This window comes from Dryobates pubescens, chromosome 13 (assembly GCF_014839835.1).
Source record: "Dryobates pubescens isolate bDryPub1 chromosome 13, bDryPub1.pri, whole genome shotgun sequence".
In the NCBI taxonomy this organism is placed as follows: domain Eukaryota; kingdom Metazoa; phylum Chordata; class Aves; order Piciformes; family Picidae; genus Dryobates; species Dryobates pubescens.
Window position 1 is genome coordinate 22,860,985 of NC_071624.1, and position 13,240 is coordinate 22,874,224.

The following is a 13,240-nucleotide window of genomic DNA, read 5'->3' on the forward strand; positions in this document are numbered from 1 at the left end:
GTAGCTGTGGCCTGGAGCTGGGGCCCCACGCCACCCCCACCACCCCCCAGCACCACCAGGCTGTCTGCAGAGCCACTGCTGGGCCCTCCCAGCAGAGACCACAGCTCACAGAGCCACCCAAGAGCTCTCTCTGGGCCCCAGATGCCTTTCCCCTCCCCAGGAAAACACTCAGCTCAGCTCCTTGCAGAGGGCTTCTCCTCAGTCCTCAGGCCCTGGGTGGGCTGCACAGAACCAGTGCTCCCTGGGGTTAAGTTTTCTTAGTGGAGCCAAGTCTCCTGAAGAGCTTTTTGCCCTTGAAGAAGAAACCTCTCTTCCTTTTGCTCTGCCCAGAGCTGCACTGGAGCCCAGCCAGCAATGCCTGCTCTGGACACTGCTCACCCATGACAAGGCAGGAAGGTGGTGGAGGAGTTGGTGAGGAGCCACTCTGCTCAACAGACACATCTGGAATGAGCTGTGGAGGAGGGGGGAAAAGGAAACAGAAGAGAAAAAAATACCCAGGAATTAGAACTGGTGAAGGACATCAACATAAAGCTCAGCCAGGGAACTCTGCCTTCCCCCCATCCCCTCACCCTGCAAGGCTCAGCCCCACTCTGCAGCTGCAGAGCCAGTCAGGAAGCTCCCAGTGGAAACTGCAAAGCAGCCAAAGGAGCAGCTGAGGGAGCTGGGGGTGTTCAGCCTGGAGGAGAGGAGGCTGAGGGGAGACCTTCTGGGTCAGTTTTGGGCTCCTCACTCCCAGGAGGACCTTGAGGGGCTGGAGGTGACCCTGAGAAGGGCAACAAAGCTGGGGAAGGGTCTGGAGAACAGGGCTGGGCAGGAGCAGATGAGGGAGCTGTTCAGCCTGCAGGAGGCTGAGGGGAGACCTCATTGCTCTCTGCAGCTCCCTGGAAGGAGACTGGAGCCAGGTGGGGGTTGCTCTCTCCTCCCTAGTATCAAGCAAGAGGATGAGAGGAAATGGCCTCAAGCTTTACCAGGGGAGGTTTGGGTTGGCCATTAGAAGAAACTCCTTCCCAGAAAGGGTTCTCAGAGACTGGCAGAGGCTGCCCAGGGAGGTGCTGGAGCCCCCAGCCCTGCAGGGCTTTCAGAGAGGCAGAGCTGTGGTGCTGAGGGCCATGGCTCAGCCCCAGCCTTGGCATGGCCAGAGAATGGTTGGAGTGGATGAGCTTCAAGGGCTCTTCCAAGCACAACAGTTCTCTGGTTCTGTGACTCTCTGAAGGTGTGCTGGGAGGCAGCTCAGCAAGAGGAGCAGAGGCAACCTGCCCCTTCTGGCCTCCTGGGAGCCCCAGGAGTGAGGGAGCAGCCTGCAGGCACCTGGCCTGCAGCTCAGGGCAGACCCCAGAGCCCTGCAGCTGCTGCTCCTCTCCTGCAGGGCTCTGCAGATCCAGTTAGGCAGTTCCCAGTGGAAACTGGAAAGCAGCTAAAGGAGGAGCTGGGGGAGCTGGGGGTGTTCAGCCTGGAGAACAGGAGGCTGAGGGGAGACCTCCTTGCTTTCCACAGCTCCCTGCAAGGAGGCTGGAGCCAGGTGGGGGTTGGTCTCTTCTGCCTGGTATCAAGTGATAGGATGAGAAGGAATGGCCTCAAGTTGCCTCAGGGGAGGTTTAGGTTGGAGATGAGGAAAACTTTCTTCACTGCAAGAGTGGCCAGGGATTGGCAGAGGCTGCCCAGGGAGAGGGGGAGTCCCCATCCCTGGAGGGGTTTCAAAGCCATGGAGCTGTGCTGCTGAGACACAGGGTTGAGTGGTGCCCTGGCCCTGCTGATTTCATGGTTGGATTTGCTGACCCCAAAGGTCTCCTCCAACCAAAACAATTCCCTGCTCCTGTGTGGGGTTAAACTTGTTTGGTACCCAGCAGCCAGACTGAGCTCAGAGCTTCTGAACTCCTTTCCCCTGGGGCTAAGAAGAGGACAGCAGAGGAGTCCTGCTGAGCTGCTGTGGAGCTGTGCATGAAAGGCTGCAGGGAGAGGCAGGGACCCAGCTCAGCTCACAGATGCCACAGGTATGTCCCTGGGACAAGGATGCTGCAGCCCCACCAGCAAACAGCAGTCAGGGAGGAGGAGGTGAGCAGCAGCTTGTGGCTGGGAAAGCCCTGCAGATGCCCAGCTGGGCTCCACAAGGCCCAGGCAGATTGCCACACACAGAGGCACTCTCACACCCAGCCAGCAGCAGGCACTCCTCTGAGGTCTCTCTGTGGCAGCAAAGCAACAGAACCAACTCCCAGAGTTCACCTGGGAAGGAGACAAAGGACCCTAAGACTGAGGGCTCCTCCTCCAAGAGACACACAGAGGGAACTCTGCTCTGCCAAGGGCCTGAGGAAAGCTTTAGGGCTGCTGAAGGGAAGAGTCACCTTAGTTTCCAGGAGGGGTGGCTGCCTCAGGGAGTGAGGATTGGCACCATTCCAGGGCAAACAACGTTTGACAGCTGCCTAAACAGGAGCCAGCAGTGTGCCCAGGGGCCCAAGAGGGCCAATGGCATCCTGGCCTGCATCAGGAAGAGTGTGGCCAGCAGGAGCAGGGAAGTCATTGTGCCCTGTGCTCAGCACTGCTGAGGCCACACCTTGAGTCCTGTGTCCAGTTCTGGGCTCCTCAATTCAAGAAGGACATTGAGAGACTTGAAGGTGTCCAGAGAAGGGCAACAAAGCTGGGGAGGGGTCTGGAGCACAGCCCTGGGAGGAGAGGCTGAGGGAGATGGGGTTGCTTAGCCTGGAGAAGAGGAGGCTCAGGGGAGACCTTCTTGCTCTCTCCAGCTCCCTGAAGGGAGGCTGTAGCCAGGTGGGGGTTGGGCTCTGCTCCCAGGCAAGCAGCACCAGAACAAGAGGACACAGTCTCAAGCTGTGCCAGGGGAGGTTTAGGCTGGAGGTGAGGAGAAAGTTCTTCCCAGAGAGAGTTGTTGGCCATTGGGATGTGCTGCCCAGGGAGGAGGTGGAGTCCCCATCCCTGGAGGTGTTCAAGGGGGCACTTGGTGCCATGGTCCAGTCATGAGGTCTGTGGTGCCAGGTTGGACTTGATGAGCTTTGAGGTCTCTTCCAGCCTTGTTGATTCTGTGAAACAACACAGGTCTGCCCCTCCCAGAGCAGAGGTCTCAGCCCCTCCCCCCTCCAAACTGCCCAAGTGTCCTCAGACAGAACAATTATCCACACAAGGTAGGGGTCAGGGACTCAGTGCTACTCCTTTCTTAGGCTGATGGTATTCAGGGGGGGGTCAGGAAGGAATAACATCCAGAGTTGAACCCCCCAAGGGTGAGGCAGTGGCTGTGCTCAGCCTGAGCAGGACCTTCCAAACACAGCTTTGGCTGTGGATGTGCCTGAGCAGTGGTGGAAGGGCCAGGCTGGATTACACAGCAGCTCTTTGCTACAGCTGAATGTGCAGCACAGCCCCATCAGTCCCCAACCCCCCCCAGATCATTGCTCCCAACAGCTGTGCTTCATGTGCTTGTCTTTGCTGTTGGCTGTCAGGAACAAGCTCTGCACCAGGAGGCTGCTGGAGCACTGCAGCAGGCTGCCCAGGGAGGTGGCTGAGGCTCCAGCCCTGGAGACATTGCAGGTGAGGCTGGGCAGGGCTCTGGGCAGCCCTGATCTGGTGGAGGATGTCCCTGCTGAGTGCAGGGGAAGAATTCTTTCCCTGGGAGGGTGCCAGAGCCCTGGAGCAGGCTGCCCAGGGGGGTTGTGGAGTCTCCCACTCTGGAGGTATTCCAACCCCACCTGGATGTGCTCCTGTGTGAGCTGCTCTGGGTGACCCTGCTCTGCAGGGGGGGTTGGGCTGGGTGAGCTTTGGAGGCCCCTTCCAACCCAGAGCATTCCATGACTCTCAATGGATAGCCTGCCAGCAGGGGACTGGAGGATGGGTTTGCCAGCAGAGCCCCAACCCAGCCTGGCAGCCTGCAAGCAAGACAAGGATCAAACCACAGGCACAGCCCCTGGGCTGGGTGGGAGGCTGAAGAGGCCTTCCCCCCCCTGAGACTTACATGGTTGCTCTCTAGGTACCCTTCATAGCTATCACTGGACTCTTCTCTTCCTCATTCTCTGAAGAAAAGGAAGCAGCAGGGGGGCACGAGGCAGGCAGAAATAAACAGAGGAGATCAATTAGAACCAGACAGGGGCTTCCCAATCAGCCTTTGACACAAGCTGCAGGTGGCTGAGGCCAAAGCCCAGCAGCAAAGCCATTCCACAGCTGCAGCATCAAAGCAATTGCTCCAGGGGGGGGAAGCAGGAGTGCTGCAGGGCCCTGGCAGGGGGCTGCAACTTCTTGGCTGCTCCTCTCGGTGCTGGAGTTGTGCTTGCTTTCCCTTTGCTTAAAAGCTCATCTCCCAAGGCTGGAAGGGAGAAGTGCTGCACCTCTTCCAGGCACCAGCACCCCCAGCTTCACTCTGAGCTGCTGCCACCTCGTGTCCAGCCCAGGCTGGGAAGGAAGCTGTCCTCTTCAGGCCTTGTAAGCTGTCCTCGCTCTCAGGCCCCTGGCACGGCAGCAGGGAGAAGGGGAGCAGGAAAACACATCCAAGAAGTTACAGCTGAGTTGAAAACTCACTCCTGATCATGCTGGAGAAGCTTCTGCCATGGCTGGGACTGCCTGTGGCACACTGGAACTGCCTGTGGCACAAGGTCCAGAGCCCTGCTGTGATACCTTGGTGCACACACATGACTGGAACTGCCTGTGGCACAAGGCTCAGAGCCCTGCTGTGATACCATGGTGCACACACATGACTGGAACTGCCTGTGGGACAAGGCCCAGAGCCCTGCTGTGATACCTTGGTGCACACACATGACTGGAACTGCCTGTGGCACAAGGTCCAGAGCCCTGCTGTGATACCTTGGTGCACACACATGACTGGAACTGCCTGTGGCACAAGGCCCAGAGCCCTGCTGTGATACCATGGTGCACACACATGACTGGAACTGCCTGTGGCACAAGGCCCAGAGCCCTGCTGTGATACCATGGTGCACACACATGACTGGAACTGCCTGTGGCACAAGGTCCAGAGCCCTGCTGTGATACCTTGGTGCACACACATGACTGGAACTGCCTGTGGCACAAGGCCCAGAGCCCTGCTGTGATACCATGGTGCACACACATGACTGGAACTGCCTGTGGGACAAGGCCCAGAGCCCTGCTGTGATACCATGGTGCACACACATGACTGGAACTGCCTGTGGCCTATTGGAGCTGCTGGAACTGGAACAATTCCAGGACAAACAACATTTGACTGCCACCTAAACATGAGGCAGCAGTGTGCCCAGGCAGCCAAGAAGGCCAATGGCATCCTGGCCTGCAGCAGGAAGAGTGTGGCCAGCAGGAGCAGGGAAGTCATTGTGCCCTGTGCTCAGCACTGCTGAGGCCACACCTTGAGTCCTGTGTCCAGTTCTGGGCTCCTCAGTTTAAGAAGGACATTGAGAGACTTGAAGGTGTCCAGAGAAGGGCAAGAAAGCTGGGGAGGGGTCTGGAGCACAGCCCTGGGAGGAGAGGCTGAGGGAGCTGGGGTTGCTTAGCCTGGAGAAGAGGAGGCTCAGGGGAGACCTTCTTGCTCTCTCCAACCCCCTGAAGGGAGGTTGGAGCCAGGAGGGGGTTGGTCTCTTCTCCCAGGCAAGCAGCACCAGAACAAGAGGACACAGTCTCAAGCTGTGCCAGGGGAGGTTTAGGCTGGAGGTGAGGAGAAAGTTCTTCCCAGATAGAGTTGTTAGCCATTGGAATGTGCTGCCCAGGGAGGTGGTGGAGTCCCCATCCCTGGAGGTGTTCAAGAGGGGATTGGATGTGGCACTTGGAGCCATGGTTTGGTTTAGTTAGCCATGAGGTGTTGGGTGACAGGTTGGACTTGATGATCTCTGAGGTCTTTTCCAACCTTACTGAGTCTCTGATTCTGTGATTTTGAAGGGGCAAATGAGTCAGGAAATCCTCCCTCCAGGTTGTGTAGCCTCAGGGCTCTGAGAGCCTGGCTCTAACAGCTTATTAACCTGTGGTTCCCCAGTGTGGACCAGCACTTATAGGCTGCAGCACAGGGTCCAGGCAAGCACAAGGGACCCAGACAACATCAGAAGGTGATCCACAAGCTGTCCACAAACCTTATTTCTGAGGCAGGCTTGAAACCTGCCCTTCATAAGGTGGCATCAAGGGTGTAGCTCAGAGCCTGCAGCCACAAAGCCTGAAGTGCCTGGAAGCAGGAGTGGGGCTGCAGGTGGAGCCCAAGGGAGCTCAAGCAGCATTTCAAGGCAGAGATGGGACAGAGAATGGTGGGCCCAGAGGAAAGGGAAGAGCTGAGCATGGAAAATAGGACAGGGAACACTGCAGAGAGCAGGAGAGCTGGGGTGGCACCAGTGAAGGACTCAGGGAACTCCCTAAGGAGTGGCTCAGAGCCAGGCTGGGCCTGCTCTTACACACTCCCATGGGCCTGGCACCACTGGGCAGTTCCAGTAACCCCCCAGGATCAACAGAAGGCTGAGTTCAGGTGAGCTGGGACCAAGCTGTGGCCCTCTCTGCTTCCCACTCTCTGGATTGACACAGGGGATGAGGTCCAGGAGTGACCAGGGAGGTGCTACACTTTTGGCCTCCCTCACTGAGGACTGACTGAACCTGGCTCCTCCTGCTGAGACATCTGTGCTAGGAGCACTGGCAACATCATCCAGAGGGTCAGGGTCAACCTTTGAAGGCCCTGCATCTGAGAGATGCCTCAGGATCCACCCCAGAGATCCCCAGAGTGTGCTGGGAGGGTAGCTGGAAGCCCCTCAGGCAGATCTACCTGAGGCTGGGTGGAAGAGCTTGGTGTTGGGGTGTCACTGCCTCCAGAACACTGGGGCATGGTCAGGAGCCTGTCTGAGGAACTCCCTGTGCCTGGGCACTCAGCTGCTCTGCTTGCAGCAGGATTTCACCACTGACCCTTCTGTGGAACTGAAGCATTTGCTGCTGGGACCTGGGCTGTGCTTTCCTCACCTGACCATCAGGAAAGTGAGGCCCCAGAGGACACTGTTGATCTGTTTGCACTAGAGGCAGGCCTTCAGGGAGACCTCCCAGCACTCCCTTCCACACTTCTGAGCATCTCCCAGGGGATGAAGCAAGCTGCATGCAGTAATTTAGGTGGCTGCATCAGGTGCTGCATGCTGTGCAATGCCCCAGCAGAGGCTGGGTGGCTGCCCTGGGCAGGGTCCCAGAGCCTTACCTGGCTCTCAGCACTCACTGCAAAAGCTTCTCTCTCTTTTGCAGGATGTTCCTTGGCCATGCCTCCATCTGCAGGGACAGCTTCCAAGAAGTTAGATGGGACAAGCCCTCTCTGGTGGTTCAGCTCTCCCTGCAAGACCAACATTCAGTTCTCACATCAGGTTTGCTGGTTGAGGGAGAAGTAATGAACAGAATAGAATAGAATAGAACAGAACAGAACTAACCAGGTTGGAAAAGACCTTTGAGATCATCAAGTCCAACCTATCACCCAACACCACCTAATCAACTACACCATGACACCTCCAGGGTTGGGGACTCCACCACCTCCCTGGGCAGCACATCCCAATGACCAATCTCTCTTGCTGGGAAGAATTTCTTCCTCACCTGCAGCCTAAACCTCCCCTGGCACAGCTTGAGACTGTGTGCTCTTGTTCTGGTGCTGGTTGCCTGGGAGAAGAGCCCAACCCCCACCTGGCTACAACCTCCCTGCAGGGAGTTGCAGAGAGCAAGAAGGTCTCCCCTGAGCCTCCTCTTCTGCAGGCTAAGCAACCCCAGCTCCCTCAGCCTCTCCTCCCAGGGCTGTGCTCCAGACCCCTCCCCAGCTTTCTTGCCCTTCTCTGGACACCTTCCAGCATCTCAACATCCTTCCTAACCTGAGGAGCCCAGAACTGGACACAGGACTCAAGGTGTAGCCTAACAGAGAAGCAGACCACAGTGGAGCAAGGGCCTGAGAGAAGCCCAGGAACACACTCAGGATCCTCAGCAAATGCCACTGCTCACACACTTGCTTAGTTATGGAACAACTGGAGTGCCACAGGACAGCAGAGAGCAAAGGAAGGAAAGGTGGCAGCAAGCTGTTGACAGATGCATTCCAGCAACATCATCACTTCTACATTTCCACTGCTATCCTGGAGGCAACTGGAGTAGGAGTGTGCCCCAAGCTTCCTAGAGGCCTTGATTTGCAGTGCTCCTTGGCCACCACAGGATCCCAGCATGGAAGTGGTTGGAAGGGACCTCTGGAGATCTTCAGGTCCAACCCCCCTGCCAGAGCAGGAGCAGAGAATCCAGCACAGGTCACACAGGAACACATCCAGATGGGGCTGGAAAGGCTCCAGAGAAGGAGACTCCACAACCTCTCTGGGCAGCCTGCTCCAGGGCTCTGGGAGCCTCACAGGGAAGAAGTTCCTCCTGCTGGTGAGGTGGAAGCTCAGCATCCTCCTTCCATGCAGTCTGTGCCCTAACCTCCAGAGAGCCTGAGCCTGTGCAGTGTGCCTGCATGCTTGGTGACAGCTCAGCTTACAGCAGATGCTGATCTCAGACAGGTGTAGGAAAATGCAGCCTAGGCTTCAGGAAACCTGCAGCCAAGTTATGCCTAGAAGCAAACTCAGAACCTCAGTCTCAGTGGTGAGACACTGGAGCAGGCTGCCCAGGGAGGATGTGGATGTCCCCTCCCTGCAGGTGTTCAAGGCCAGGTTGGATCAGGCCTAGAGCAAGCTGGGCTAGTGGGAGGTGTCCCTGCCCATGGCAGGGGTTGGAACTGGATGATCCTTAAGGTCCCTAAACCATTCTAGGACTGTGTGACTCTGTGACCCACTTGGAGATTGGGTTAAGAGGAGCAGTGTGGAGTGGCAGAGAGAAGCTGCCCTCCACTGAGCAGATGAGAGGTGATTTTTTCCTTCCACAATAGGCCACAGCTTGAGTCCTGTGTCCAGTTCTGGGCTCCTCAGGTGAGGAAAGATGTTGAGATGCTGGAAGGTGTCCAGAGAAGGGCAACAAAGCTGGGGAGGGGTCTGGAGCACAGCCCTGTGAGGAGAGGCTGAGGGAGCTGGGGTTGCTTAGCCTGCAGAAGAGGAGGCTCAGGGGAGACCTCATTGCTGTCTGCAACTCCCTGAAGGGAGGTTGTAGCCAGGTGGGGGTTGGTCTCTTCTCCCAGGCACCCAGCAGCAGAACAAGAAGACACAGTCTCAAGCTGTGCCAGGGGAGGTTTAGGCTGGAGGTGAGAAAGTTCTTCCCAGCAAGAGAGATTGGCCATTGGGATGTGCTGCCCAGGGAGGTGGTGGAGTCCCCATCCCTGGAGGTGTTCAAGAGGGGATTGGATGTGGCACTTGGTGCCATGGTTTAGTAGTCAGGAGGTGTTGAGTGACAGGTTGGACTTGATGATCTCTGAGGTCTTTTCCAACCTTACTGATTCTATGACTCTCTGAAAAGCAGTTATTTTGCTCCCTGAGTTCTGCTCTCCTGCCACTAGATGGACTCCAACCACTTCAGATGCAGCCGCAGCACCTTCCCCACCCCTGCACTTACATAGTAGAAGCCATCATCATCCATGGATCCAAACACAGTGATAATGTCCCCAGCGTTGAAAGTCAGCTCAGCCTGCAAAGAGCAAGAGAACAAAGGTCACAGGAGAGAAGCACTGCTGTGGAACTTCTCACCACAGACACAAGGTCACCCTGGGCACCCAAGCACAACCTGACCCTGAGGGAAGGAGGCCACTCTGCCAACACCTGGAAACCCAGGCTGCAGAAGAGCAGCTGCAGTGGGTAGCTGTGGAACTCAGTGCCAAGGAAGCATCTCCTGAACTCCCACAAGAGCAAAGCCCATTCCCTTCAAGCAGTTTGAGTAAGGCTTCAAAGCAGTCCCTGCCACCTGCCCTGGAAAGGTCTGGGGAGAACAAGCAGATGACAGCAAGCTGGGGGCAGGAGTTGAGCTGTTAGAGGGTAGGAGAGCTCTGCAGAGGGACCTTGCCAGGCTGGGCAGATGGGCAGAGGCCAACAGGATGGCATTCAACAAGTCCAGGTGCCAGGTGCTGCACTTTGGCCACAGCAACCCCAGGCAGAGCTACAGGCTGGGGGCAGAGTGGCTGAGAGCAGCCAGGCAGAAAGGGAGCTGGGGGTAGTGGTTGACAGCAGCTGAACATGAGCCAGCAGTGTGCACAGGTAGCCAAGAAGGCCAAGGGCATCCTGGCCTGCATCAGGAAGAGTGTGGCCAGCAGGAGCAGGGAAGTCCTTGTGCCCTGTGCTCAGCACTGCTCAGGCCACACCTTGAGTCCTGTGTCCAGTTCTGGGCTCCTCAGGTTAGGAAAGATGTTGAGATGCTGGAAGGTGTCCAGAGAAGGGCAACAAAGCTGGGGAGGGGTCTGGAGCACAGCCCTGGGAGGAGAGGCTGAGGGAGCTGGGGTTGCTTAGCCTGCAGAAGAGGAGGCTCAGGGGAGACCTTCTTGCTCTCTGCAACTCCCTGAAGGGAGGTTGTAGCCAGGTGGGGGTTGGGCTCTTCTCCTAGGCAAGCAGCACCAGAACAAGAGGACACAGTTTCAAGCTGTGCCAGGGGAGGTTCAGCCTGGATGTTAGGAAGAAATTCTTCCCAGCAAGAGAGATTGGCCATTGGGATGTGCTGCCCAGGGGGGTGGAGGAGTCCCCATCCCTGGAGGTGTTTAGGAAGAGCATGGATGAGGCCCTTGGTGCCAGGGTTCAGTTGGTGTTGGGTGATAGGTTGGACTTGATGATCTCAAAGGTCTTTTCCAACCTGGTTAATTCAATTCTGTTCTATTCTATTCTATCCTATTCTATCCTATCCTATCCTATTCCAGTGTAAAGGAGCTTCTGTGTTCTGCTCAGAAGGAGCAGGTGCTCCAAAAGGGATTGGAAGTTGGACTTGGAGCCATGGTTTAGTCAGCCATGAGGTGCTGGGTGACAGGTTGGCCTTGACTGCAGGGAGAGCAAACTCTGCAGTCTCTGACTTCAGGGAAGCCCTTTTCAGCAGCAGTGGTGCCCAGCTAGAATTGTCTCTGCCCTGAGCACAGTGCAAAGGGTCTTGGGATAAAAAGAAAGAGAAAAGAAAAGCACAAAGAGAGGAAAAATAAACTTCTGCAAGCAGTGAGCAGCTGGAGGTTACCTCAACATCTGCATTGGGAGAGCTCTCCTTAGGGTTGTAGTCAAAGACAGCCACCATGCTTCGAGGAGCCAGCAGCTCAGCTTCAAAGTCTTTCTGCTTCTGTCCTGCATGAGAAAAAGAAACCAAAACATCCTGAGCTGGAAGTCTGAAGGACAAAAATCCCCAAAGCACAGCCACTCCTCCCCCAGGCTTGGCATGGACTGAGGCAAGAAGAGCAGGAGGGGGAAACTGAATGGGAGAAAGAGGGCCTGGATGCATCTGGTGAAGTAGGGATGGGATAGGGATAGGATGGGATAGGATGGGAAAGACCTTTCATAGTATCAGTGAGGGTTGAAAGGGACCACAAGGATCAGCTAGTTCCAAACCCCCTGCCATGGGCAGGGACACCCCACACTACATCAGCCTGGCCAGAGCCTCATCCAGCCTGGGCTTAAACACCTCCAGGGCTGGGGCCTCAACCACCTCCCTGCACAACCCATTCCAGGGCTTCACCACTCTCATGGGGAAGAACTTCCTCCTCACCTCCAGCCTCAATCTCCCCACCTCCAGCTTCATTCCATTCCCCCTAGGCCTATCACTGCCTGAGATCCTGAGCTGTCCCTCCCCTTCGAGATCATCGAGTCCAACCTCTCACCCAACACCATCTGATCAACTAAACCATGGCACCAAGTGCCTCATCCAGTCTCTTTCTAAACACCTCCAGGGATGGGGACTCCACCACCTCCCTGGGCAGCACATCCCAAGGGCCAATCTCTCTTGCTGGGGAGAACTTCTTCCTAACATCCAGCCTGAACCTCCCCTGGCACAGCTTGAGACTGTGTCCTCTTGTTCTGGTGCTGCTTGCCTGGGAGAAGAGCCCAACCCCCACCTGGCTACCACCTCCCTTCAGGGAGTTGGAGAGAGCAAGAAGGTCTCCCCTGAGCAGCTAAGCCCTGCTTCAGGTCAGCACTGGATGGGCTTAGCAAGGAGTTTGCAGGCTTGGCCTCCCTGGCCATCCACAGATGCTTGTGCAGCCAAGCAGAGTGAGCTCCTTCTCAAGGGATCTTGGATTTCAAGGACTGTGGCATCATAGAATCAATAAGGTTGGAAGAGACCTCAAGGCTCCTCAAGTCCAGGCAAGGAAGGAATCCCCTGCTGCTCCAGAACACAACCATGTGTGCCCTCCACCTTCAGGCTCTCCCTGTGGAGTCAAACTCTTTGTTCAGGTTGGATGTTAGGAACAACTTCTCTCCTGCAAGAGCGGTCAGGGGTTGGCACAGGCTGCCCAGGGAGGTGCTGGAGTCTGCCATGCCTGGAGCTGTCCAAGAAATGTGTGGCCATGGCACCTGGGGACAGGGTTTAGTGGCCATGGTGGTGTTGGGCTGGATGATCTTGGAGGGCTTTGGCAACCCAATCACTCCTGTGTGTACAGAGAGGAGCCCAGGATGCTGGAATGGGCAGGTGCCCTCTCTTTAGTGCTTGGGAGCTGCTAGAGGAGATCACAAAACTGCTCCCCCAAATGCATCCAGCCTGTGCCAAGGTGGTGTTGGGTTGAGGGTTGGGCTGGATGATCTTGGAGGGCTTTGCCAACCAAAACAATTCTCTGACTGCACCCACTGCTAGATGTAAGCACCCAAAGCACTTCTGTTGTGAGAATGACCTTCTCCTTCCAGCACAGGGGTCCTGCACCTGCCCCTGAGTAGAGAACACCTCTGGATCACTACCATCCATGAGCTACTCAGAGCAAGAAAGAGCAATTCTCACCTGGAGGAGGCTTATACTTCTGCTTCTCCAACCCTGCTGGAGCAAGGAAAGAGCTCATCAGTGAGAGTTCATCTTGCAGCAGTGCCCACACCTCACACACCTGACAAACACCAACCAAAAGAACGGAGACCAAGGCAGCAAACTACAGAAGCAAACTGTTCATGCAACTCCAAGGCTACACCAACCATGACCCATGGACATCCACAAGAGTCAGAGAATCAATCAGGTTGGAAAAGACCTCAGAGATCATCAAGTCCAACCTATTACCCAATACCCAACACCTCATGACTACTAAACCATGGCACCAAGGGCCTCATCCAGGCTCTTCCTAAACACTTCCAGGGATGGGGACTCCACCACCTCCCTGGGCAGCACATCCCAAGGGCCAATCTCTCTTGCTGGGAAGAATTTCTTCCCAACATCCAGCCTGAACCTCCCCTGGCACAGCTTGAGACTGTGTCCTCTTGTT

General features: G+C 56.3%; 1 protein-coding gene across 2 annotated transcripts in view; it reads right to left on the minus strand.

Moving 5' to 3' along the window:
• Positions 1 to 3,954: 3,954 nt before the first annotated feature.
• Positions 3,955 to 13,240, minus strand: part of TSPOAP1 (TSPO associated protein 1) — a 79,933-nt gene continuing 70,647 nt past the window's right edge. Inside the window, exons 27-31 of one of the 2 annotated variants that reach the window (XM_054166237.1) lie at positions 12,772 to 12,807; positions 11,029 to 11,132; positions 9,439 to 9,510; positions 7,136 to 7,264; positions 3,955 to 4,013 (exon numbers count right to left, since the gene is read on the minus strand). In XM_054166237.1, the coding sequence (XP_054022212.1) occupies positions 3,987 to 4,013; positions 7,136 to 7,264; positions 9,439 to 9,510; positions 11,029 to 11,132; positions 12,772 to 12,807 (368 nt within the window). In that variant the 3' untranslated portion in view covers positions 3,955 to 3,986. The remainder of the gene's footprint in view (positions 4,014 to 7,135; positions 7,265 to 9,438; positions 9,511 to 11,028; positions 11,133 to 12,771; positions 12,808 to 13,240) is intronic. The other variant, XM_054166238.1, reaches the window with a different exon arrangement.